This window comes from Lepidochelys kempii, chromosome 23, assembly GCF_965140285.1.
Source record: "Lepidochelys kempii isolate rLepKem1 chromosome 23, rLepKem1.hap1, whole genome shotgun sequence".
Lineage (NCBI taxonomy): Eukaryota > Metazoa > Chordata > Testudines > Cheloniidae > Lepidochelys > Lepidochelys kempii.
In genome coordinates, this window is record NC_136402.1 from 8,397,446 (window position 1) to 8,420,104 (window position 22,659).

At 65.0% G+C, this 22,659-nt stretch overlaps 1 protein-coding gene across 5 annotated transcripts in view; it reads right to left on the bottom strand.

The window, feature by feature from the left end:
- Nucleotides 1-3,446: 3,446 nt before the first annotated feature.
- EXOC3L2 (exocyst complex component 3 like 2) overlaps nt 3,447-22,659 on the bottom strand; it is a 33,864-nt gene continuing 14,651 nt past the window's right edge. For 2 of the 5 annotated variants that reach the window (XM_073322233.2, XM_073322232.2), the window contains exons 2-12: nt 20,668-21,356; nt 17,052-17,685; nt 16,396-16,510; nt 15,877-15,987; nt 14,291-14,391; nt 12,907-13,017; nt 12,310-12,445; nt 11,048-11,170; nt 10,360-10,515; nt 9,591-9,712; nt 3,447-4,548 (exon numbers count right to left, since the gene is read on the bottom strand). In XM_073322233.2, the coding sequence (XP_073178334.1) occupies nt 4,245-4,548; nt 9,591-9,712; nt 10,360-10,515; nt 11,048-11,170; nt 12,310-12,445; nt 12,907-13,017; nt 14,291-14,391; nt 15,877-15,987; nt 16,396-16,510; nt 17,052-17,685; nt 20,668-21,337 (2,583 nt within the window). In that variant the 5' untranslated portion in view covers nt 21,338-21,356 and the 3' untranslated portion in view covers nt 3,447-4,244. The remainder of the gene's footprint in view (nt 4,549-9,590; nt 9,713-10,359; nt 10,516-11,047; nt 11,171-12,309; nt 12,446-12,906; nt 13,018-14,290; nt 14,392-15,876; nt 15,988-16,395; nt 16,511-17,051; nt 17,686-20,667; nt 21,357-22,659) is intronic. The other 3 variants (XM_078850125.1, XM_078850127.1, XM_078850126.1) reach the window with 3 other exon arrangements.

Genomic DNA, 22,659 nt, shown 5'->3' on the forward strand with positions numbered 1-22,659 from the left:
CGACAGACCCAGCTCACCGGGCTGGTAGCTCTGGGCTCCCGGGCTGCGGGATTAGACTTGTGAGTCAGTGCGCTCAAGGCTCACAGCTGCACCCACGTTTCCGCCAGGAGATCCCAGAGTAGCCGCTGTGCCCATGGGAGGAGCAAAGCCTTCACGGCTTGCGCCCCACTCCCGTGAAGAGGAGGGGGCAGCTGGATTCCTCCCACCAGTGGAGGTTGCAACTCAAAGCAAAAGGGAGAAGGAGGAAAGTGCCTGAACAAGGAGGTGCCTGGCCTGGGCCAGCCCCAAAGGCCAGCCAGAGCTTGCTAGTTATAGCAGCATCTGCCTTTGCAGCCGTAGGGTGGGGCCGGTCCCTGCTTTAACCTGTCCCTTGCGCTCGGTTCCTTTCCCGAGTTAACACACAACAGCTAGGCTGGGCCAGCGGGGGCTTTGGGGTGAGTGCTCAGGGGCCCGGGACTGGCCCTGTGGAACAGGGAGGCCCCTGATTGCCACTGCGATTCTCGGTGTACGGGGCCAGCCAAGGGGCCTGGCTCTGATGCTGTCCGTTGGCTGTTACAGGGCCTGCCTGGGGAGTTCACACTTCATAAACCATTGGCGCAAACGAAGCATGGCGCTTACAGCCAGCGTGAGGCTAATGCCCAGCTGGCCTGAGGTTGGGACCTGCGCTTCTGAGCTGCTGCTGGCCAGCCTGATGCCGCGCAGCCCCCTGGGCACACCGCTGGGCACGTGTCGGGGCTCGGGCTCTGTGGGGCTCAGCCCCGGGCTAGGTTCTAGGAAATACGGTGCAGGGTCAGGGCCCCCGACCTGCCACTGGCAGCTGGTGGGAGGGGACCTGGCCAGGAGGAGGTGGGGAAGGGGAACCTGGCTGGGAGCAGTGGGGGTGGGGGGGCGCTGGCCCGGAGCAGAGTGTGTGTATGTGGGGGGGGGAACCTGCCTGGGAGCAGGGGGACGGGGGGCGCTGGCCAGGAACAGTGAGGGTGTGCACTGGGGGACCTTGCCGGGAGCAGAGTGTGTGGGGGGGGAGGAACCTGGCCAGGATCAGTGTGTGTGTGGCGGGGAGACCTGGCCAGGAGCAGAGTGGGGGCGGGGGCGCTGGCCGGGAGCAGTGTGTGTGTGCATTGGGGGACCTGGCCGGGAGCAGAGTGTGTGTGGGGGGGAACAGGAACCTGGCTGGGAGCAGTGTATGTTGGTTGTGGGGATGACCTGGCCAGGAGCAGTGTGTGTGTGTGTGGGGGGGGGGGAACAGGAACCTGGCTGGGAGCAGAGTGTTGGGGGGGGGACCTGGCCGGGAGCAGAGTGTGGGGGGGTGGGGGAGGAACCTGGCCAGGAGCAATGTGTGTGTGTGGGGGGGGGGGGGGGGGACCTGGCTGGGAGCAGAGTGTGTGTGTGTGGCGGGGGGGAGGAACCGGCCAGGAGCAGTGTGTGTGTGTGTTGGGGGACCTGGCTGGGAGCGGCCGGGGGGAGAGACCTGGCCAGGAGCAGTGTGTGTGTGTGTGTGGGGGGGGGAACAGGAACCTGGCTGGGAGCAGAGTGTTGGTGGGGGGACCTGGCCGGGAGCAGAGTGTGTGTGTGTGGCGGGGGGGAGGAACCGGCCAGGAGCAGTGTGTGTGTGTGTTGGGGGGGGGGGAACAGGAACCTGGCTGGGAGCAGAGTGTTGGGGGGGGGACCTGGCCGGGAGCAGAGTGTGGGGGGGTGGGGGAGGAACCTGGCCAGGAGCAGAGTGTGTGTGTGTGGCGGGGGGGAGGAACCGGCCGGGAGCAGAGTGTGTGTGTGTGGCGGGGGGGAGGAACCGGCCAGGAGCAGTGTGTGTGTGTGTTGGGGGACCTGGCCAGGAGCGGCCGGGGGGAGAGACCTGGCCAGGAGCAGTGTGTGTGTGTAGGTGGGGGGGGAACCTGGCTTGCTCCCTTGCTATTCTTCTGCCATCAGCACAGTTTACATCTGGCAAGATAAATGGCCTCCTGCCCTCGCCCTGTTTCCATGGGGTTGGGGCGGCCAGGGGCTGGCGGCTGGGATGGATGTTTGTGTTTCTGGCTGGATCTCAGCAGCTGCATACGTCAGGCCAGCGCCGCCCCCATGGTGAACTGTTGCCAGGGCACAAGGGCAGAGGGCAGCCAGCGGCCTGGACAGGGACACACCTGGTTTGGGATTCCTGGGAGGCCAGGGGGCTGCCTTATGGGATTGAGGGGCACTGTGTGGGGGAGCCTAGGGCTGGACTAGCAGCAGACTGCAGGTCTGGAATAAGGGGCACCAGCAGAGCTGGGGGAGGGGAGGCTGGGAGCAGCGGGGGGCTGTGGGTCAGGATTGAGGGGCACCAGCAGAGCTGGGGGCGCTGGGGGAAGCAGGGGGCTGTGGGTCAGGATTGAGGGGCACCGGCAGAACTGGGGGGCTGGGAGCAGCAGGGCCTGGGGAGCTCAGAAGAGGCCACGGGGTTGGTCTGAGGTCCTGGCAGTGGGGCGATGGGAGGGGCCTGGGGGGTGACTGAGAATAACAAGCCCTGGCCTGCCACCCCTCCCCCACACCTGGACCTCAGGGGCCCCCTCTCCTGGGTCCTGCCCCCTGCGGCCCCCACTCCTGCCTCGGGCTCCCCATGCCTGGGCCTGCCCTAGGGCCCCACTGCTGCCCCCTCCTACTGGGGCTCCCCAGAGCCCTGCCCCCCCTGGACACTGGCAAAGGCCAGGTGGTAAGAGTACTGTTGTCCCCTTCCCCACTTCCACCCCAGATTGGCCCCAGCCCCCCAAGTCCCGCTGCCGGCCCCCCCAGGCAGGGCTGGCAGCAGCATCCTGATGACTTTCCCAGCTTCACTCCCCTCACACGCAGGAATTTCCTTCCTCCAAGCCCCCTGCCGGCTTCCCTGGAGTGAGCCAGGGGTGAGGGGGCTGGGGCAGGGGGGCCCTGCAGGGTGGAGGAGGAGGCGCCTTGGTGGGGGGGGGGATCCATGTTGCCCCCGGGCAGTGGGAAGAGCCGAGCCGCTTTCCCTGCTGCCACGGTGTACATCGGTGTGGCCAGGGACGGGTTGTTCCTGGAAAACACAGCCAGCTTGGCCAGGATGCGCCGCATGGTGGAGGGGTTCCGGCGGGGCAGGGCTGGGACAAAGGGTCACACAGTGCGTGTGAGCCGGAGCTGGGCAGGGACAGTGGGGGGGAGACAAACCCAGCAGTGCCAGGCGCTGCCCCAGGCACCGCCAGGAAACCCGCTGCCCTGGCACCAGCCTTGGCTCCGTGTCCCTCGGGGCCAACTTTTGTGCCTGTCTCTGGCCTGGAGAATGAGCTGCCTCGAAGCGACAACAGCCCGAGAGATGAGGCAAAGGGGTCAGTGCTTGGGAAGTGGGGAGGGAAAGAGCCCTCCCACCCCACTCAGCCCAGCCTTCCCCCCTGCAGCCCCTAGGGAGCCTGGCTGGGCAAGGCCCCAATCGGTGCAGATGGACCCACACACCTGAGAGCGGCCTTTAAATTAATGTTTATTCCTTATCATACAGTTACAGACTGAACTCGAACCCCAGGCGAGCCAGACCGCATGACTGGGCAGCCTGGGGGGGGGGAGGGCCCCCCAGGTGAAATGAGCACCCTTCCTGCCTTGGGACTCTGCTGGGGGGCATAGGGGTGGGCACCGCAACTGGCTCCAGCGCCCAGGGCTCTGGCATAGACCCAGTTGCAACTGCTGCCCAGCGCTCAGGGGGTCAGAGGTGGCTGGCTGGCTCCTTGGGGGGGCTGGCAAGTCACAGCCAGGAGGAGCCTGGGGGGTATGGCATTACCCTGCTGGTGGGCACTGGGAGGTAGGCAGCCGAAGGGGAGCAGGGCAGCTTGAGGGGCAGCGGGCTGCCAGCCCCAGAGGAAGGTGGCCAAGGGGCACAAAGGGTCAAACACCCCCCCAGCATGTCCCACCCACAGGTCTGGCCTTGCCCCACCAGCTGCAGCGCCATGCGTGGGGCCAGGGTGCATATCTGGGGAGGGCTGCCATAAATGAACATCCCAAACTCCTTGCTCAGGGCAGCGCTGGGCACCAAGCTGGGCACCAGGGTGAGTTCAGGACTGAAGCATTGGGGCCTGAGGGGGGCTCACAGGCAGCAGGGCTGGATGCCTGTGTCCTGGCCTCACCCACCAGGCTGCTGGGACTGAGGTCCGGTGTCTTTGGGTGCAGGCTGGGTGGCATGGCCTTGGGCCAGCAGGATGCAGGGACCTGCTCGCTGGCTCAAGGCACCTGGCCTGGTGCAGCTCGGGGGCTGGGTTCTGCTGGAGGGGCTCAGCTCACACCTGGGTCTCTGTCTTGTGCTCACTGGTCTGTGGCTGGCACGCGTCAGGCTCAGGGCCCAGGCACCCCCAGGGCAGCCGGCCCAGGCAGGGCAGGTGTGCGGGCGACAGGCGTGGCAGGGCCCTGGCGAAGCAGCGCACCTCACGGGTGGCAGGGATGTCCGAGAAGAAGGCCCGCTCCCGGCACAGCGGAACCTCGCCCTCGCTCAGCTCCAGGTCCTTCACCACAGCCAAGATCTCCTGGCGCTGCGCCTGGCCCCGCAGGCCCCGCACGTCCAGCAGGGCCGCCACATGCTTCCTCCTGCAGAGACAAGGAGAGGGTGAGGGGTGCTGCTCAGAACAGCCCCCCATGGTATTGGGCACATGCCCACGGAGCAGAGCCATGCCATTGCTGGGGCCATTGCCATGCCCACCCATGCCACTGGGCACATGCCCACAGGGGCAAAGCTGTGCCCAGAGCCAGCAGCCAGGGCACCACCCAGAGAGCCGGAGACGGGAGAGGCCAGGCCAGCTCCTTGCAGAAACCCGGGAACAAGCTCTTGACGCAGCCCAGAGAGGGGGCAACTCCTCAGACTGGCCTCGAGGGGGCGCAATCTCTCCCTAGCCCAGCCAAGGTCACGGGGAAGGACCCAATGTGAGTGGGGCTGGGGATGCAGCTGCCTCCTGCCATGGGGCAATGAAGGGAGCACCCCTCCCTTGGCAGCTGTGCCCCACCTGGGCAGAGGCACTTACTGAGGGGAGCCGCAGAGCAAGTGGGGGGGGCATTCACCATAGATAAGTGGACTCACCCCCCCTGGCAGTGTCAGCCTGTGCCCACTGGGAGCTGCCCCGTCAGCAGCCCCTGGCGATCAGCCTGGTGCCTAGCAGGACCCCCACCTCAGCACACCCCAGCGGTGTCAGCCTAGTGCCCGCCGGGTCCCTTCCATCAGCACCCCCTGACGGTCAGCATGGTGCCTGGCAGACCCCCGCCATCAACTCCCCCTAACAGTTCCAGCCCAGTGCCCGCTGGGACACACACACACGCTGTGTGAGGGCGGCTGGCTGCACTGCAGGGCAGGAGTTTATTTAAAGCTCCTGCCGGCATTTTCAGGATGTTGGCTAAGCGCCCATGTAATCAGCACAGCCCCGGCCCCCGCTCCAGGCACACGCTGCTCCCGGGCAGCTCCTGCAGCGGAGAGGGAGGTGGGGGGCAGCCTGGTGCTTCTGCTGGTGCCCGACCCGGAGTTGGTTCTGGGGAACAGCACCGCTGGTGTCAGCTCTGGGCCCCACAACTGCTCCGGGGCCCTGCCGTGAGCTGGCAGCTGTCCCAGAGCACGGCCCAGCTCCAGGCGGGAAGATGCGCCCGGCACAATTGCAACACTTCCTTCCTTGGAGGCTCCTGCCACGGCGCTGAGCCTGGGGGCCGGGACCTGTGAATCCCACTGCTGGGAAAATGCAGCCAGCTGACGGGGGCTGGCTTAGGGGGATCTTTCCAGAGGCAGGTGTCCCAGATCCATTCCCAGGGCAGCGCCAGGCCAGTCCCGACAGGGGCAGAGCAGTCCAGCCCCTGGCAATGCCAGGCCAGCAGGTGGGTGTGTTGTGTGATGCTGGGAGGGGATGTGGTGGAGGGTGGCGGGGTTATATATGTCTGACACCCCGTCGCCCTCCACCGAAGGTCTCTTGCGGAGCAGCCTTCCACCCCTAGCCCCTTTTCCACAGGTCTCCACTTCCCTGGTGGCCACAACCACAAATTGCTCCATGGTGGCAGCCAGGGGAAGTCACTCCCGGGCCCCTTCCTGTCTGAGCCGCTTGTTTTTCTCCTCCAGCCCTGTCTTCAGCCACTCCTGCTGGCTGCCCCGCCCTGGCCGGCTGCAGGAAACAGCTCGCAGCCACACTTCACAGGCGATCCGTCGCCTCCCAGCCCTGAGCCCGGATGCCATCAGCGGAAGATGGAAAGAAGAGCCGCGCCAGGAGCGTGATAACCCCCCTTCGCCTCAAGAGTGATGCAGGCGGCCGTGGCAAAGTCCAGCGCCAGGCAGAGCTACGGACGTGGGCATTTCTATCTCCCCCCATCCCCATCCTGGGAAGCGGGTTGTGACTCCGGGTTCAGGAAAGTGCTGCTGGGAGCATGGAGGAAGGGGAGGTGTCTTGTGACGTTATCAACATATGCTGGGACCGTATAGATCATTGTTGCAATCAAAGTCCTGTAGTGGCACCAAATCTTGTATAAAGGGGGTCAAATGAGGTGTCTAAGACAAGGTTATGGTTTGCTGATTATGATTATGCTGTCTATATGTGTGTATCATTTTTGTAGTTAAAGTTATGAATATTGGCTCTATACTGTCTGTATTTCAAACTTGTGCTATGCTTCTGGGGAGCACTCCAGACAAGCTGGTGTCAGCTCTGCCTAGCCTGCTTGATGGCCCATTAAGGACCATCAGCTACACAATCAATGATGGAGTGAGCTGTAGCTCACAAAAGCTTATGCTCAAATAAATTGGTTCGTCTCTAAGGTGCCACAAGTCCTCCTTTTCTTTTTGCGAATACAGACTAACACAGCAGTTACTCTGAAAACAATCAACCCATTGAGAGAAGGCAGACGCCTTAGGACTCAGCAAGGTGTGCAGGGACCTGCCTATGGACAGAACTCGGAGGTTTTTCCAGGCCACAGCTTGTCTTTGGGACAAAGAAAGAAAGACCACATGACAAGAGAATATTAAAAGCTGCTGCAGCTCCTCCATCTGGTCTTCAGTCCTGCTTCCTCCCTCTGGAGGGACTTTGCTACACTGAAGCTTTGAACCAAGGACTGAATGACCCATCCCAGCTGGGGATGTTCTCCAGAGACTTGATTTGAACCTGCAGTATATTCGATCGCTGCCGCAAGCCTGAACCAAGAACTTGGCCATGACTGTATGTCATTGATTCCATTTCACCAATTCTAGCTCTCATCTATAGCTTTTTCCTTTTATGAACAAACCTTTAGATTTTGGATTCTAAAGGATTGGCAACAGCATGATTTGTGGGTAAGATCTGATTTGCATATTGACCTGGGTCTGGGGCTTGGTGCTGTGGGATCGAGAGAACCTTTTTTCTTTTACTGGGGTCTTGGTTTTCATAACCATTTTTCCCCATAACAAGTGGTACTGTTGGGGATCCTGGGAAACTGGAGCGTCTCAGGGAATTACTTGTGTGACTTGTGGTGAGCCAGTGGGGTGAGACCAAAGTCCTCGCTGGCTGGCTGGTTTGGTTTGCCTCGGTGTGCATAGAAACCCCAGGCTGGGGCTGTAACTGCCCTGCTTGAAGCAATGTGTCCTGTATTGGCACTCTCCGTTGGGTCCCGCCAGAACCAGCATCATTACAGGGTCCCACGCCCAATGGCCTGCTTAGCTCGATCAACCTTCTAATGCCGGCCGCAGCGCCGGGGGCCAAGCTGGGGGTGGGGGCGCATTCTGACCGCTGCTGGGATCAGCCTGTGAGCTGGCAAGGACGCGCTGCGGGTGCCGTTGCCCCGGATCAGGGCCTGGCTCCCGGCTGGCGAGCGCTCTGCGGCTGGGACTGTCCCTGGTTATGCACCCATGCGGCGCCTGTCAGGCTGGGGCCCGTGCAGGTCCATGCTGTCCCTATGTGCCAGACAGGGTCTCGCCCCCACCCCAGCAGAGCACACCAAGGCCAATTCACTGGTATCCTGCTCCTTGGCACCAGCGTGTGCCACGTGGGGGCAGCCCCTAGCCTTCCCTACGTGGTGGGAACAGCGACCGAGGGCAGCAGGCAGAGTCCCTGGAGCATGGCAGGGATGGGGGGGGAAGCAGAGGGAGGCCAGCTGGGGCCCCTGGAAAGCACATTGCCAAAGGCCTGGCCTGCCTGCGCCTGGTGCCAGGGGGAGGGCTGGCTGAGCAGGGCATGGGCACGGGCACGTCAGCACCACCTGCACCCACCGGGCAGCCAGTGTGTGTCACTGGTGCCCCCTGCTGGAGAGGGCAGGTGTGTCAGGATCAAATGCAACAGCCACTGCAGAATCGGGACTGGAATCCGACCCCTGTGGGGCCAAGCAGCTGGGGGATCCCTGCGGGGGGCTGCCAGCATTCAGCTCTGCTGGCGCACGGGAAGCAGCTGGGGGGTGTCGCCCCAGAGGGCATCTCCCGGGGCTGCATGTGGAGCGTTCGCCCCTGTCCCAAGCAGTGGTGCTGGCAAAGCCATTTGCCCTTTTCCCACCTGGTCAGAGCAGCAAGTTCACGCTTGCGTCCGCTCTGGAGCCATCTGACCCTGGTCAATCTTCTGTCTCAGCCGGGGTGACCTGTGGTACTCTCTGCCACAGGAGGCGTGTGGGCACATGCTAGGCCCGGCCTTCCCAAGAGCTGGCTGATTTCAGGGCCAGGAGCCAACCCCCAGTGGGGGAGGGGGAAGGACCGTGGACCTGCATCGCACCCCTGGCCAGGTGCATTATGGGAGCTCACCGTCCCTAAGAGCACCATATACTGGGCTCGCGCGCTGCTCGGAGCTTGCCGGCTGTCTGGCAGAGCATGGCCCAGCGCCCCCTACAGGAGAGGTCCCAGTGCGGGGGGCTTGGGGTCTGTGCGGACCCAGGGGAGCTGGGAGCCACCCGTGCTGCCTCAGGGCAAAGTGCAGTCAAGTGATGGGTGGCCCCCCTTCAGTGGCAGCGCTCGTCTGGCTCCCCCGGGGCTTTGCCTGGGGCCATGCAGTGGCCACTGCTCAAGCCAGCCCGGGGCCCTCCCGTGACAAGCTCTGAGCACTGGGGTGTTTGTTCTTCTGTTATGGACCCAGACAGCAGCCACGGCCCTGTGCCACGGAGCTCAGGGCTCTGCCCGGCCCTCAGCCCGCCTGGCTCTGTGACACTCAGCCGGGGCACAAGGAGCGAGAGGGGGAGCGGAGAGGGCAGCCCAGTTGCAACCCCAGAAGGGTCTCCCCAGCACTGCAGTGCAGCCAGGGCAGCTGTTTAACACGCCCCAGGGATAGGGCAGGACTGGGGGGGGTGGGGGGGGGATTCATTAGCTGAGCTCCAGCTCAGCCGAGACTTTTAACAGCCTCAAGAGCACAGGGGCACCCAGATCTCCCATCCAACCACCCACTGCACCCCTGCTGACGTGGGGAGGCCAGACAGCAGCATGGCCCCCAATGCGCTGGGAGCAGGAGTCCAGGGGGGGTGCCAAGGTGCTGGCCCCCTCACTGACGCTTCAAGGGATGAACCTGTTCCCTCCAGCCCCACAGCAGCCCCCTGTGGGCCGAGGATGGAGCGACACTGGGGGATCCCCCAGAGGGAGGATTTGGGGGAACCTTGCCGGGGGAGGTGCAGGTTGGAGGCTGTGCACAGGTCCCATGGTGCCCCCTGCAGTGCCCCCCACTCACCGGACGTCAGGGAAGTCCCGCACCAGCACCCCCACCTCCATCTGGATAGAGGGCGTGTCCTCCAGCCGCAGGATCTCGGCCAGGTGAGGCACCGCTGCATTCAGCCAAGATGAGGTCGACTTCTGTGGGGAGGGGCCAGTCAGGACAGGGCAGGGGCTAAGGAGATTCCCCCCCAGCCCCGCCCAGCCATGCCACCAGTGAGACTGAGGGGACAAACTGGAGCTCAGCTCCCCCCAGTCCTCCAGGAGAACCCCCAGCACCCAGGGCAGCATGGCCCAGCAGGCAGGGCTGGAGGCTGGTGCTAATCCTGGCTCCTTCACCGCCCCGCTGTGGGAGGCTAGGCCCATCGCTGCCCTGCGCCGTGCCTCAGTTTCCTCTTCCACCCCTGTGTGAGCAGACGTGGGAACTCCAGTGGGCAGGGCTCCGTGTCCCGATCTCGGCACAACCCTGACACATGGCAACAGGATGTGCGGGGCACCCCCGCTCCACCTTCACTGTTTTACCCTAAGCCGGGCCCAGCTGGCTCTCCCAGGCTCTCCCCTCCGCCAGGAGGGCTGCACCTGCCCTTTCCTCTGTGTCTGGCGCTGCCCAGAAACCCCCCTCTGGGCAGCCTGCAGCTCAGACGCCCTCCCCTCTCCCGATCCACCACCCCAGTTTAGCAATCTTGGAGATTCAGCCCCATGGGGGGGTCCTCACAGGGCAGCCCACCCTGCCCCACAGTGCAGCTACAGCGTGGCCCCCCACACCTCCCAGCCTCCTCCCGGCTCACCAGCTGGCCGAAGAGCTCCTGCAGCTGGCGGCCTTCGTCCTCCAGCCGGGCCGCCACCTTGCCTCTCATCTTGTTCGAGCTGCAGACGAGCCGGACCTGCAGTAGGGGCCGGACATACTCGACCAGCACCCGCCGGTGCACCTCGTTCACCAGCGCCTGTGGGGCACACGACAGGCTCAGCCACGCAGCCTGTAGGGGAGGGGCAGACTCCCCCCAGCTAGCCCACCGCGGTGGGGGGAGCCCCCAGGGATGCTGCCACACACTGCACTGTGGCTATTCCCTGCCCCCAGGGCCCATGGAGGGCGGATCAGGGGCCTGGGCAGAGCGCATTGCACTGTGGTTATTCCCTGCCCCCCAGTGCCTTCAGATGCAGAATCTCAGGGAGAAACCTCCCCTGGAAGTTGTCCCACGGCGTCCAGCTCAGCAACTGGGAGGTCCCTGGGAAGAGACGCCAGCACCATGGCAGGGGGTCGGGGCTGGGTCCAGGGCCATGGCAGAGGGGCGTGGCCTGGAGAGGCACGAGGGCTGTGGTGGTGGGGGGCTGGATAGAGGGGCAGAGCCTGATGAGAGGCAACAGGGCCGTGGCGGGGCAGGAGGCAGTGGGGGCGTCCGGAAAGCAATGGCTGCTCTCCCTTCTGCCCAGGCCCCGTCCCATGTGGCTTCTCCCCACACCCTCAGCAGCACCCACCTTGTATGGCTCCGGCTGCATCGTCCGCAGCTTCTGGGCGTAGTCCGTGAGCAGCACAACGATGGCGTCGAAGCTCTCCGAACTGGTCAGCCACTTCCTCTTCATCAGCTTGTGGAAGTAGGGCTGAAAGGAGAGGCCAGCCTCAGCACCAGAGCAGAGACGGGCACCCCCAGGGGGCACATGGGGACCAGGCCAGGTCCCCTCCCGTCTGCTGCTGCAGGCAGGCCAGGAGTGGGCCAGATCTCAGCAGCGCCCCCTCTGACGGGCTGGACAGTGCCTTGGCCAGGCTGCTGGCCTCACCCCGCTCACAGCTCCCCTCTGTTTGGATCCAGAGGGCTGGACAGTGGGGGGCAAAGGAGGACAAGCCCCAGGTCTCCGTGCAGGAAAGGGGCAAGCTGCCATGACCCCCCACAGCGCCCGGCCCTCTGCCCCCTTCCTATGCTGGCAGCACTGACATCTGCTGGGATGAATGGGGGCCTCTGCCACCTCGCCCTGCCCCCGGCACAGACAGGCCTACCTGTCCCCCAGCTAGGAACATAAGAGCGGCCAGGCTGGGTCAGACCAATGGCCCCGCTAGCCCAGTATCCTGTCTCTGACCGTTGCTGGTGCCAGGTGCTTCAGAGGGAACGAACAGAGCAGGGCTATTTTCGAGTGATCCACCCCCAGGCTGTCGTCCAGTCCCAGCTTCTGGCAAGCAGAGGCTAGGGACACCCAGAGCATGGGGCTGAGTCCCTGCCCTGTTGGCTAATAACCACTGATGGACCTGTCCTCCAGGAGCATTTTTAAACCCAGCTACAGTTTTGGCCTTCACAACATCCCCTGGCAGTGAGTTCCACAGGTTCACTCTGTTGTGCGAAGACTTCCTTCCTTCTGTTTGTTGCTACCTATTAATTTCCTGGTTCTTGTGTGATGTGAAGGGGTAAATAACACTTCCCTAGTCACTTTCTCTAGACCAGGCATGATTTTATAGACCTCCGTCATATCCCCCTTAGTCGTCTCTTTTCCAAACTGAGCAGTCCCCGTCTTTCTAATCTCTTCACTCGCTGAAGCGGTTCCACCCTCTTCTCTGCACCTTTCCCAATTCTAACCTCTCAGATTTGAGCTGGGGCGACCAGCCCCGTGCACAGTCTGCCAGGTGTGGGCGTACATGGACTGATAGAGGGGCAGTATATTGACTCTCTCATTATCTGACAGATCCACCTTACCCCCACAGACAGACCCAGGCCAGGTCCCGCAAGTGCCCCGGCCTGCCCCCCACATACCCGGAGCTCCTCGAAGAGCTGCTGGGCCAGGACACGGTTGCAGAGACGGGTCACTTTGTCCAGGGCGGCGTTGGCCTGGCGCTGGGGGACATTGCTCTCCGGGTGGCCAAACTGCACCAGCTTCTCCACGTACTCCCTGGGGAAACGGTGCCTGTCAGCAAGCCAGCCCACAATGCACTGCAGCAACGCCCCCTCCAGGCATGGGCCCCAGGCCCCGAAATCCAACCCTGCCCCCGGCACCCTGGCAGGGGCCCAGGGGACAGATCGTGCCATGCTCTTCACCCAGGGGACCTTGGATATGGCTGAGGGGAAGAGGGGACCTCAGGGGAGTCCAGCTGGGTGGGAGTCCAGCAGGGGTCCTTGGTGGCCTGACTAGGGAGGGAGCCCAGTGGGGAGCCTGGGGAGGGCACAGCACAGCCATGGAGGGTAACCAGCAGGAGGTGCGGGGGGGGGGAAAGGAGGGGGGTTGGCCACAAGGGACCTAATGGGGGGACGCAGGGTGCCTGCTACAGGCTCCGTAGGCCCCTGGACCTGGGTGGGGGGAATGGGCTGGCTCACCCCAGCCCTGGGCAGGCAAAAGGTATGGGGGCCCCTCACCTGAAGGGGGGGCAGCAGTTGACGAGTGTGATGGTCCTGCCCACATAGCTGTCGGTTGGGGGGCCGCTCTCGCCTGGCCTCTGGTGAAACTGCTCCACCTTGCTCTGAAAGCTGCAAAAGGGGAGAGATGGCCCATGCTGAAGGGGTGTCCTGAGGCTCCAGGGGGATCCCCACCCCCCCATACCAGGGACAGCCCTGGCGGGGGGGATCCCTGCCCCTCCCTGCCCAGGAAGGGCATCCTTGTACCACCAGGCACACGTCCCACAGTGATCCTCTCTGACGGACCCCAGGGGAGGGACCTGCACCCTCCACCCCGCTCAGCTGCTACCTTCCAGACCCCTTCCTCCCCCAGACCAAACCTCACCCAGCATGGGGAGGGGAGAGAAACCCGAGCCAAGGGCTGTAGCCCACAGGGCTGGCTTGGCCTTCCTTGTCTTCAGCCGTAAGGCAGGAAATCTGGAGGCCTGGGAGATGCTAGCCTAGGCAGGCAGCCTGAGCACAGCTCAGGCCAGGGAGGCTGGACAGACGGCCTGACGGCTGCCCCAAGGTTTGGGGAACGCGGCGGAGGAGCCTGCTCAGTGGGAGATGCCACCGCAGGGACAGGGGAGTAACGACTGTCCATCGGCCGAGCAAGACGTGCCAGGGCTGAGCTGAACGGGCCTGGACAGGGATGAGGACAGGGATGAATCTGTTACCCTGCAGGAAAAGGGCACCTCCCTCCTATGCCGGGGAAACGGCTGGATTTGGGCACTAGCCTGACTATCACTAACAGGGAAACCACCATGCGGAGCAGGGTCTTCAGTGATTAGCTGGGCGTCCCCCATCTGACCCTGCAACCCGCTGGGCCCATCAGAGCCATTGGCAGGCCCAAGATGGGGCCGGCTGCTGCCTCTCACCGCCAGGCCGCCCAGGAAGCGCTTTGGCCCAGGGCAACACCCCAGCTGGTGCTGAGGGCTGGGCTGGGGGCTCCGACCGGGTCACATGGCTTGGAGCCCTCCTGGCTTCTTCGCCGAGCCCAGTGAAAGTCCCCCGGGCTTTGCTGCGTGCTCAGCGTGAGCGCCCTGGTCCCGCACCCCAGGCTCTCGCCAAGAGACAGCTCCTGGGTTTGAGCCCGGCAGAGCCTGATGCTGGAGCCAGAGCCTAGGAACCCTCTGACCGACTGGCAAGTAACACAATATTATTAACAGGGCCGATCTCTCCACGCAGCCCATGGGTCTCCCAGCCCAGGGGGGCTGGCCGCGCTGGGTGGGGGTGTGTGGCTGGGAGCCCTCCGCGATTCCCCCCACAGGGAAGCCCCCCCGCCCCCATCTGCTGTCCTCCCCATGAGTTCTGCACGGTCACCCCAAAGCAGGCCCCTGGTGTAGCCTCTCCCTCTCCCCTGTACCTCTGCAGGAACTCGGCCAGACCAGCCAGGCAGCAGAGCACTATCTGCTCCCCAAACTCCGGTGTGATCTGGGGGGCTCTGTCCACATGGGCCTTCAGTACCTGCAGGGAGAGGAGCAGGCCACTGAACTGCTGGGGGAGTGGGGAGCCTCCTCTCCCCCTGCCGCCGGGCGCACGGACTGGCCCCAAACCTCCAGCGGGCACGACTGACTCACCCCAACTGCAACAAAGGGGAGACCCCAGCAGGCCCTGGCCGAGCCCCAGGCACCATCAGCTGCACCCAGCACCGCCTGGGGAGGGGCTGCGAGCTGCCAGCCCAAGGCAGGTCCAGCCAGGCCCCAGGCACCCAGCACAGCCCAGGCCTGGCTCAGCAGCTGTCTGCTCCCATGGGGCACGGCGCTCAGGGGGCTGGCCAGTGGGCAGCCTGGGGGGTGGCGCTGGCTGCCTGGCAGAGGGGAGCCCCGCATGGGGCCCATTGCAGAGCTCACGGGGAGCAGAGGACTAACTCTCTGGCCCAGGGGACCTGCCCCGGGGGTACTGGGGTCGGAGCTGCCATCTGCTGTTGGCAGCTTTCCCCTGTGGCCCCTACAGCCTGGGGGAGGGGGCGGGAGGGAGGCAAGACTGGTAGAGCCCACCTGTGCCCTCTGCCAGCTGGAAGCTGGAGCCGGAGCTGATCAGCACGAGCCCCAGACAGCACCCCCAGGGCCGGGCGCCCGCACAGGGGCCAGCAAGTGAAGAGCTCTGGGGGCAGCCAGTGGGGGGCCAGCGTCCCCCCGGGACAGCCGTGTCTTGACAGGGATTGGGGTCCAGGATGGGTGAGCCTGGGGGTAAGCCTTGCCCTGGCTCTAGGGGGATGGGCACATGGGCCCACTCCACACCCAGGGTCCAAAGGGAGCTGGCTCCGGAGGAGGGGAAGGCTGGACCTGGCCACCTGGGGGAGGGTGGGGGAGCCCGGATCAGGCCCCAGACCAGCTCAGAGGCTCCCACGGACTCCCTCCTTCGGCTGGGCCATGGGCTGCCCTGGCCATACCAGACACTCCTGGGCCCAATGGGGCAACTTCTGGCCCCACTCAGCCAGCATGACAGGCCTGAGACCACCAGCACCCGGAGGGTGAACAGCTGATTGCATGGGCGGTGGGGAGGGTATGTGTGTGGCAGGGAAGGCCGGGGAGAAGGGAGCCAGGGAGGCCCAGAGGCCAGGCACAAGGGGTTCCAGATTCGATGGGGAATGACCATGGGAGGCTCCGGGGGCCAGGCACAGTGGGGAAGGGGTGTGGGTGGCTAGAGGGCCAGACACTTCATGGGGTGGGGGTCCAGGCACGGTGGGAAAGGGGCATGGAGGCCCCGAGGGCCAGGCACGGCGGGGGCAGGGCTCGGGGGCCAGGCATGGCGGGAGGGGGATTGGGAGGCCCAGGGGGGCCAGGCACGGCGGGGAAGGGGCCTGGGGGGGCCAAGGCACAGCAGGAGGGGGTGTAGGGGGCCAGGCACAGCAGGAGGGTTGTGGGTGGTCCAGGGGCCAGGCACGGCGGGGAAGGAGCGTGCCCAGGTGGAGCCGGGTAGCGGCAAACGGCCCTGCCCTGGACGCACCGAGATCACCCGGCTGGACAGCTCCAGGTGGCCGTGGTCCCGTCCAGGCTCCTGTGCCCAGCGCTGCTCCTCCTCTCGCAGCTCCCGGCTCATGTCCGCCGCAATCTTGGTCTAGGTGGGAATAGAAGCTGTCACAGGTGGGGGGGAGCTCCGTGGGGGGGTGCATGGGCTGCCCCAGCACCACCTGCCCTATGGCCTGGCATCCAGCCAGCCGGCTCCCAGACAGGCCCTGCAGCTCGGCAGGAATGTAAACTCCTCCCCCCACGACCAGCTCATTAAAGGACTGACACCCCCAACCCCCTGGACTATTTGGGGGGGGAGGAAATCACCCACTCCCAGCTCAGAGGCACCACGGGAAGGGGAAGGGGAAGGGGGTGGGTAGGTGCCATGGGGAGAGGGTGGGGCAGATGCGGGGAGGCGCCAGAGGGGAGGGGAAGGCCCTGGGGCTGCTGCGGGGAGGCAGGGCGGGGGGGGGAGAGGGGTGTGCCTTGGGGGGTGGGCACCAGGCCCCACCGTTACCTTCACTGCTGTGGCGCAGGCCTCCTCCAAGCGGCGCTGGGTCTCGGGGGGCAGCAGGGGCTCTTGCTCGTGGGCGCTGAGCAGCGGGGCAATGTCCAGCCGCCCCAGCACCGCCCTGGGGGCAGAGACAGCCATGAGGGCAGGGCCCCCCCGCAGCCTCCCTGCGTGGCCCCCTTCCCAGTGACAGCTCACAGGGCGCCAGGGCCAGGTACTGGCCCCTCTCCTCCCCCCACCCCCCCGTGCCAGGTACAGCCCCCCCTCCATGCCAGGTACCAGCCCCGCCCCCACCCCCCCCCCGCCAGGTACTGGCCCCCCCCAGTACCAGGTACCAGCCCCGCCCCTACCCCCTACCCCCCCCCCGCCAGGTACAGCCCCCCCCGCCCCCAGTGCCAGGTACCAGCCCCGCCCCTACCCCCCACCCCCCAGTGCCAGGTACAGCCCCCCCGCCCCCAGTGCCAGGTACCAGCCCCGCCCCTACCCCCCCACCCCCCCTCGCCCCCACCCCCCACCCCCCCCTCGCCCCCAGTGCCAGGTACCAGCCCCGCCCCTACCCCCCACCCCCCAGTGCCAGGTACCGGCCCACCCCAGGCCAGGTACTGACCCCAGAGCCGTCCCGTCCCCCCACCCCGCCCCGGGAGCCAGCCCCGCCCCCTCACCTGGGGTAGGTGTTGCTGTGCCAGTCCAAGAGGAAGTAGAGCTCGGCGATGGACAGGCTCCTCTGGGCGATGCTGCCCAGCAGCTGGGCCAGCCCCTCATGGTAGCTGCGGGCGTAGACGCCCAGGGCCTGGTACTCGGGGGGATACGCCGGCAGCAGGTGGCTCCTGAAGGCGCTCAGGTCCTCCACCAGGCAGCGGGTCAGGCGCTCCACGTGCCCCGCCAGGGGGCCGCCACTGTCCTCGGCGCACTGGCCCAGCCGCTCGCCCACCGCCCGCTTCACCGCCTCGGCCCACCTGCGGCGCATGGCCCGGGGCCGGGGCCCGGGGCCGCCCCCCTGCGCCTCCGGACACCGCCGGTCCGCGGCCTCCTCCTGCTCGATCACGCACACCACCAGCTCCAGGGACGGGTAGGTGCCCCGGGCCGCCAGGGCCTCGGCCAGCACGGCCCACAGCTGCTGCAGCAGGGCCTCGTAGAGCAGCGCCACGTCCTTGGCCTTGCGGCTGCCGGCCTTGGCCCCCTCCCCGGCCTCGCCGCTCGGGGGGCCCTCCCGCCCGCACTCCGCCTCCAGCTCGATGATGTGCTGGTCTGCTGCCAGCAGGTCCCGCTGCTGGATCAGGTTCAGGATCTCCAGCACTGCGGGCAGCGGAGCAGAGAGGTCAGCCCGGACCCCGGGGGAAGGGGAGCCCCGGGCGGGCACAGCCGGGGACTGCGGGTCAGGAGAGAGGGGCACCGGCAGAAAGCCCAGGGCTGGGGCAGGCGGGGTTGGGAGTGAGGGGCGTCGGCCCCGGGCTGGCACAGCAGGGAGCTGTGGGTCAGGAGTGAGGGGCACTGGCAGAGCTGTGGTAGGGGGGACACAGAAGAGGTGTGGGTCAGGAGCGCTAATCCCACACACACTCCAGCTCTGGCCATCTGCCCAGAGCAAACTCCGCCCGGCGGGGGAAGCGGAGCCGGGAGGCAGAACCCCAGCTTGGCTCTACGTTGGCCCCAGCCCTTCTGGAGAACCTGGACTCTGGGTAGGAGCCAGACGTGCCCCTTGCTGCCCCCCTCCCCCTGCTAGGGCTGCCCCTCTGCCCTCGAGGTCAGCTGAAGAGCCAGCAGCCAGCAACCCCAGCCCAGTGGGGTGGGTAGAACAGGCAGGAAGGGCAGGCCCTGTGCCCAGCTGGCAGAGACACTCCGTCCCCCATATGGGTCCCTGCCCCACACGCTGGCTGGGAACTGCCCACCTCTGTGTCCCATGGGCCCAGTGGGGCAGGACACTCCATCTGCCGGGGCCCACTGGCTGCTGGATCAGTGTCCGGGAAGGCCAGGAGCAGAAACAATAAGTCAAACAACAGCTTGGCTGGGCTGGGCTGGACAGGGGACGACCACAAACGTGGCCATGAGCCGCCCCACGCCGAGCCCCAACCCAGCCAGGGGCTGGCCACTGTGCCCTCATGGTGTCCAGCCACCTGGCTCTGGGGCAGAGCACCCACACAGTGTTGGGGGCAGGCAAGGCCCCTGGCTGGGGTGAGGGACACAGCACACGGCCCAACACCTGGGGGGCACAGCTCTGCCCAGCCCTTGGGACCCACAGCCAGCCCAGGTGGGCTGGTGACATGGGGTGCTGGGCCTGCCGGGGGAGCAGACAGCACCCTCGCTTCTCCTCCCCTGCCAGGAAGGGGCGCTCGGCCAGCAGCAGAGAACAGGGATGGGAGAGTCATGGGGGGGGGGTAGGGGGTGCTCTCCGGTGACCTCTGACCCCCTTCTGTGACCTGTAAGTGACCCCCCCCACCTGCCCTTGCCCTGCAGCAGGGAAAGGGACACCGAGCGCCATGAGGCCCTGGCAAAGCAGAACACCAGGGTCATCTCCTGCTTCCCCCCCAGCCCGCCTGCTCCGAGAACACGTCCGATTCACTGGCTCCCCACCGGTCTAGCTCCTGCACCCACCAAACCTCGCCCCCAGCGGGACAGATCCTCCCATGGGGCGGCACACGCTGAGCTCTGTGGGATGCCCGCCCCGGGGGCACAGCAGGACTTCATTCCACACCCCTCCCGGCACCGTGCCAGGGGAAGCTCCACTGGCATTCGGACAGAAACATCCCACACCCAGCCCTGCAGAGGGCAGCTGGGAACGTGGCCCAGGGAGACCGAGAGACGCAGACGCCAGGGGGCAAAGCGGCCCTCAGCATGGCCACCAAGGGCAGGGTTCCTCGGCCCATCTCAGATTATCCATAGCACCTGACTCTGAATTTTCCAAGGGTTTTTGGAGGGGGAGCCTCAGAATTGTTCCCGCAGCCCCCCACCCACAGGTAGAGATCTAACCCCCTGCATCTGTATCGGTCCCTACCCCCCCCCCCCTCAGACCAGCGTCCCAGCACCTCCACCCCGGGTGCTGGGTCGCACCGGGGTCTCATGGCCAAAGGATCCCCCCAGGGACCGCAACCAGGAACCGGCTGGCTTTAAAGCAGAGACATGCAAGAGGGCGGGCGGGGGTGGGGGGGGGTGGAGGAGGGGGGATTTGCATCTCAAAGGATCCCTAATTGGTAGGTGTTTGCTCTCTATCCACTAGGTTTGGTGCCCTAGGGTGGGACAATGGGGCCTCTCTGGAGCCGGGGGCAGACAGGGTGGCTCCATGGGGTGATAAGGGATCTGCTCAGAACTGGCTGTTCCAGGCCCTGGTGCCGTGTTATCTTCCAGTTCCCCACTGGGCCTCATTCCCCACAACCCTGGGAGTGGGGCTGGGCTCCCCCCAGGCAGAGCCCCAGGTCAGGCACCAGCCAGGGCATTGCCGGGCCCATCCCATGCAGCTGTGTCCTGTGTCACTCACAGCACCTCTGTGGTTTTAGAGGCTTTGCCAAGGACCATTAGTCACAGCATGGCTGCCCCGTCTGGGAACCCCACTCCCAGGGACGAGACTTACCCCATGCAGAGCGATGCCCTACAGCGAGCCGGGCCCTGGGAAGAGCCCACTGTGCAGATAGGGAAACCGAGGCAGAGAGGCAAATGGACATACACAAGGCCACAAGAGCCAGGGACAGAACCCAGGGTCCTGGCTCCTAGCCCCCTGCTCTAACCACTAGACTCCCTCCCAGAGCCAGGACTAGAACCCACACACATCTCAGCTGGGAGTATGTCACGGCCGGCACCAGGGTCCCACTCTGCGCACAGGATGCCCTGCGACGGGCCCTCACCACGGCAGCTCCTCTCAGCACCGGGGCCAGCCGGGAAGTGGGACCGACCTGTCACCCACGGGCAGGGCGCATTGCGGGGGGGGGGGGGGGACGACGACGACAGAAAGAAGCAAGGCTGGGGGGGGAGGAGCTCCGGAGGGAGCTCCCCCGTGGGCTGAGGCTCTTGGGAGGGGGTAGCTGCAGGGGCTCAGGGGAGTGCCTGCGAGAAGCAGGGGGGCAGACAGGGGGCAGATCTATGGCTCCCCCCCCCAGCTCCTCACAGTCCAGGGGAGGGGGTGCCCTGGGGACATGACTCGGCCCTTCAGCAGCTCCGTCGGGCAGGCTGCCTCCCCGGGACGTACCTGGGCACACGCTTCCCCACATCCCCCCTCGCGGCAGGGCCCCCCAGCTGCAGCTCCCCACCCGGCACGGAGGGCCCGGTTCCCCCGGCCGCGCGCCGGCTCACCTGACAGAGGCTCCTGGGCCTTGGCGGCGGTCTCCACCTCCTGGGCGGCGCGCGCCGGCTCCGGGGCCTCGGGGGGGCTGGTCTTGTCCACCAGCGAGGCCCGGTGCGCCCGGCCCCCCAGGCCCAGCTTGAGGAAGGTCATGCGCTTCCCGGCATCAGGGGCGCCCTCGCGCTCGGCCGGGCAGCTCTCCGGCCCGCCCGGGCTGTCCTTGCGTCGCCCGTTCAAGCGCTGCAGGAGGCTGAAGTCCTCGGAGCTGCGCCGCGCCTTCCGCTTCTCCGGGGCCCCGGGGCCCAGCTCCCCCTCCAGCAGGCGGCCCAGGAAGGAGCGCCGGTCAGGCCCCTTGTCCCCGGCGGGAGCCTTCTCCTTGCCCGCCCCTTTCTTGCCTTTGCCCAGCCGGAAGGGGGAAAGGCCCACCAGCCTCTCTAGTGTTGCCCGGCGCCGGTCCAGGCTGCCATTGAAGAGGTTGCGTTCAAAGCCACCGCTCTGCTCCTCTGCCTCCTCCAGGAAGGGGTTCTGGTCCCCCAGGATGGAGTCCCCCGAGTTCTCCTCCAAGTCCTCCTCGAAGGGGTTGGTGCTGCTCTCCTGGGCCAGGATCAGCTCCCCAGTGCCGCCTGGCGCCCTGTTGGTCTTGGCCATCTTCAATTTGTAGGGGTTCTTAAGGACCGGCATGGCCGCCACTGCCTGGGACCTGGCAACACAGGAGACAGGGTCAGGCCCCGAGTGCGGGACGCGGGGATCCCAGTGCCACGGGAGGAGAAGCAGCTGGGGACACGGAACACCCAACCACTGCCTAGCGACATATACCACCATGGCATGCCCTGTCCCCTGTATCGCACATACCCTGTACCCCATGCCCTGTACTCCATTGCACACCCTGTATCCCATATCATAGAAACAGAGAAGATCAGGTTGGAAGGGACCTCAGGAGGTCATCTAGTCCAACCCTCTGCTCGAAGCAGGACCAACTCCAACTAAATCATCCCAGCCAGGGCTTTGTCAAGTCTGACCTTAAAAACCTCGAAGGATGGAGATTCCACCACCTCCTGAGGTAACCCATTCCAGTGCTTCACCACCCTCCTAGTGAAATAGTGTTTCCTCATATCCAATCTACATCTCCCTCACTGCAACTTGAGACCATTGCTCCTTGTTCTGTCACCTGCCACCACTGAGAACAGCCAAGCTCCATCCTCTTTGGAACCCACCTTCAGGTAGTTGAAGGCTGCTATCAAATCCCCCCTCACTCTTCTCTTCTGCAGACTAAACAAGCCCAGTTCCCTCAGCCTCTCCTCGTAAGTCATGTGCTCCAGCCCCCTGATCATTTTTGTTGCCCTGCACTTGACTCTCTCCAATTTGTCCACATCTTTTCTGTAGTGGGGGGCCCAAAACTGGACACAGTACTCCAGATGAGGCCTCACCAGTGCCGAATAGAGGGGAATAATCACTTCCCTCGATCTGCTGGCAATGCTCCTACTAATGCAGCCCAATATGCCGTTAGCCTTCTTGGCAACAAGGGCACACTACTGACTCATATCCAGCTTCTCGTCCACTGTAATCCCCAAGTCCTTTTCTGCAGAACTGCCGCTTAGCCAATCGGTCCCCAGCCTGTAGCAGTGCCTGGGATTCTTCCATCCTAAGTGCAGGACTCTGCACTTGTCCTTGTTGAACCTCAGCAGAGTTCTTTTGCACCAATCCTCCAATTTGTCTAGGTCACTCTGGACCTTATCCCTACCCTCCAGCATATCCACCTCTCCCCCCAGCTTAGTGTCATCTGCGAACTTGCTGAGGAAGCAATCCATCCCATCATCCATATAATTAATGAAGATGTTGAACAAAACCGGCCCCAGGACCGATCCCTGGGGCACTCCGCTTGATACCGGCTGCCAACTAGACATGGAGTCATTCATCACTACCTGTTGAGCCTGACGATCTAGCCAGCTTTCTAGCCACCTTTAGTCCATTCATCCAGCCCATACTTCTTTAACTTGCTGGCA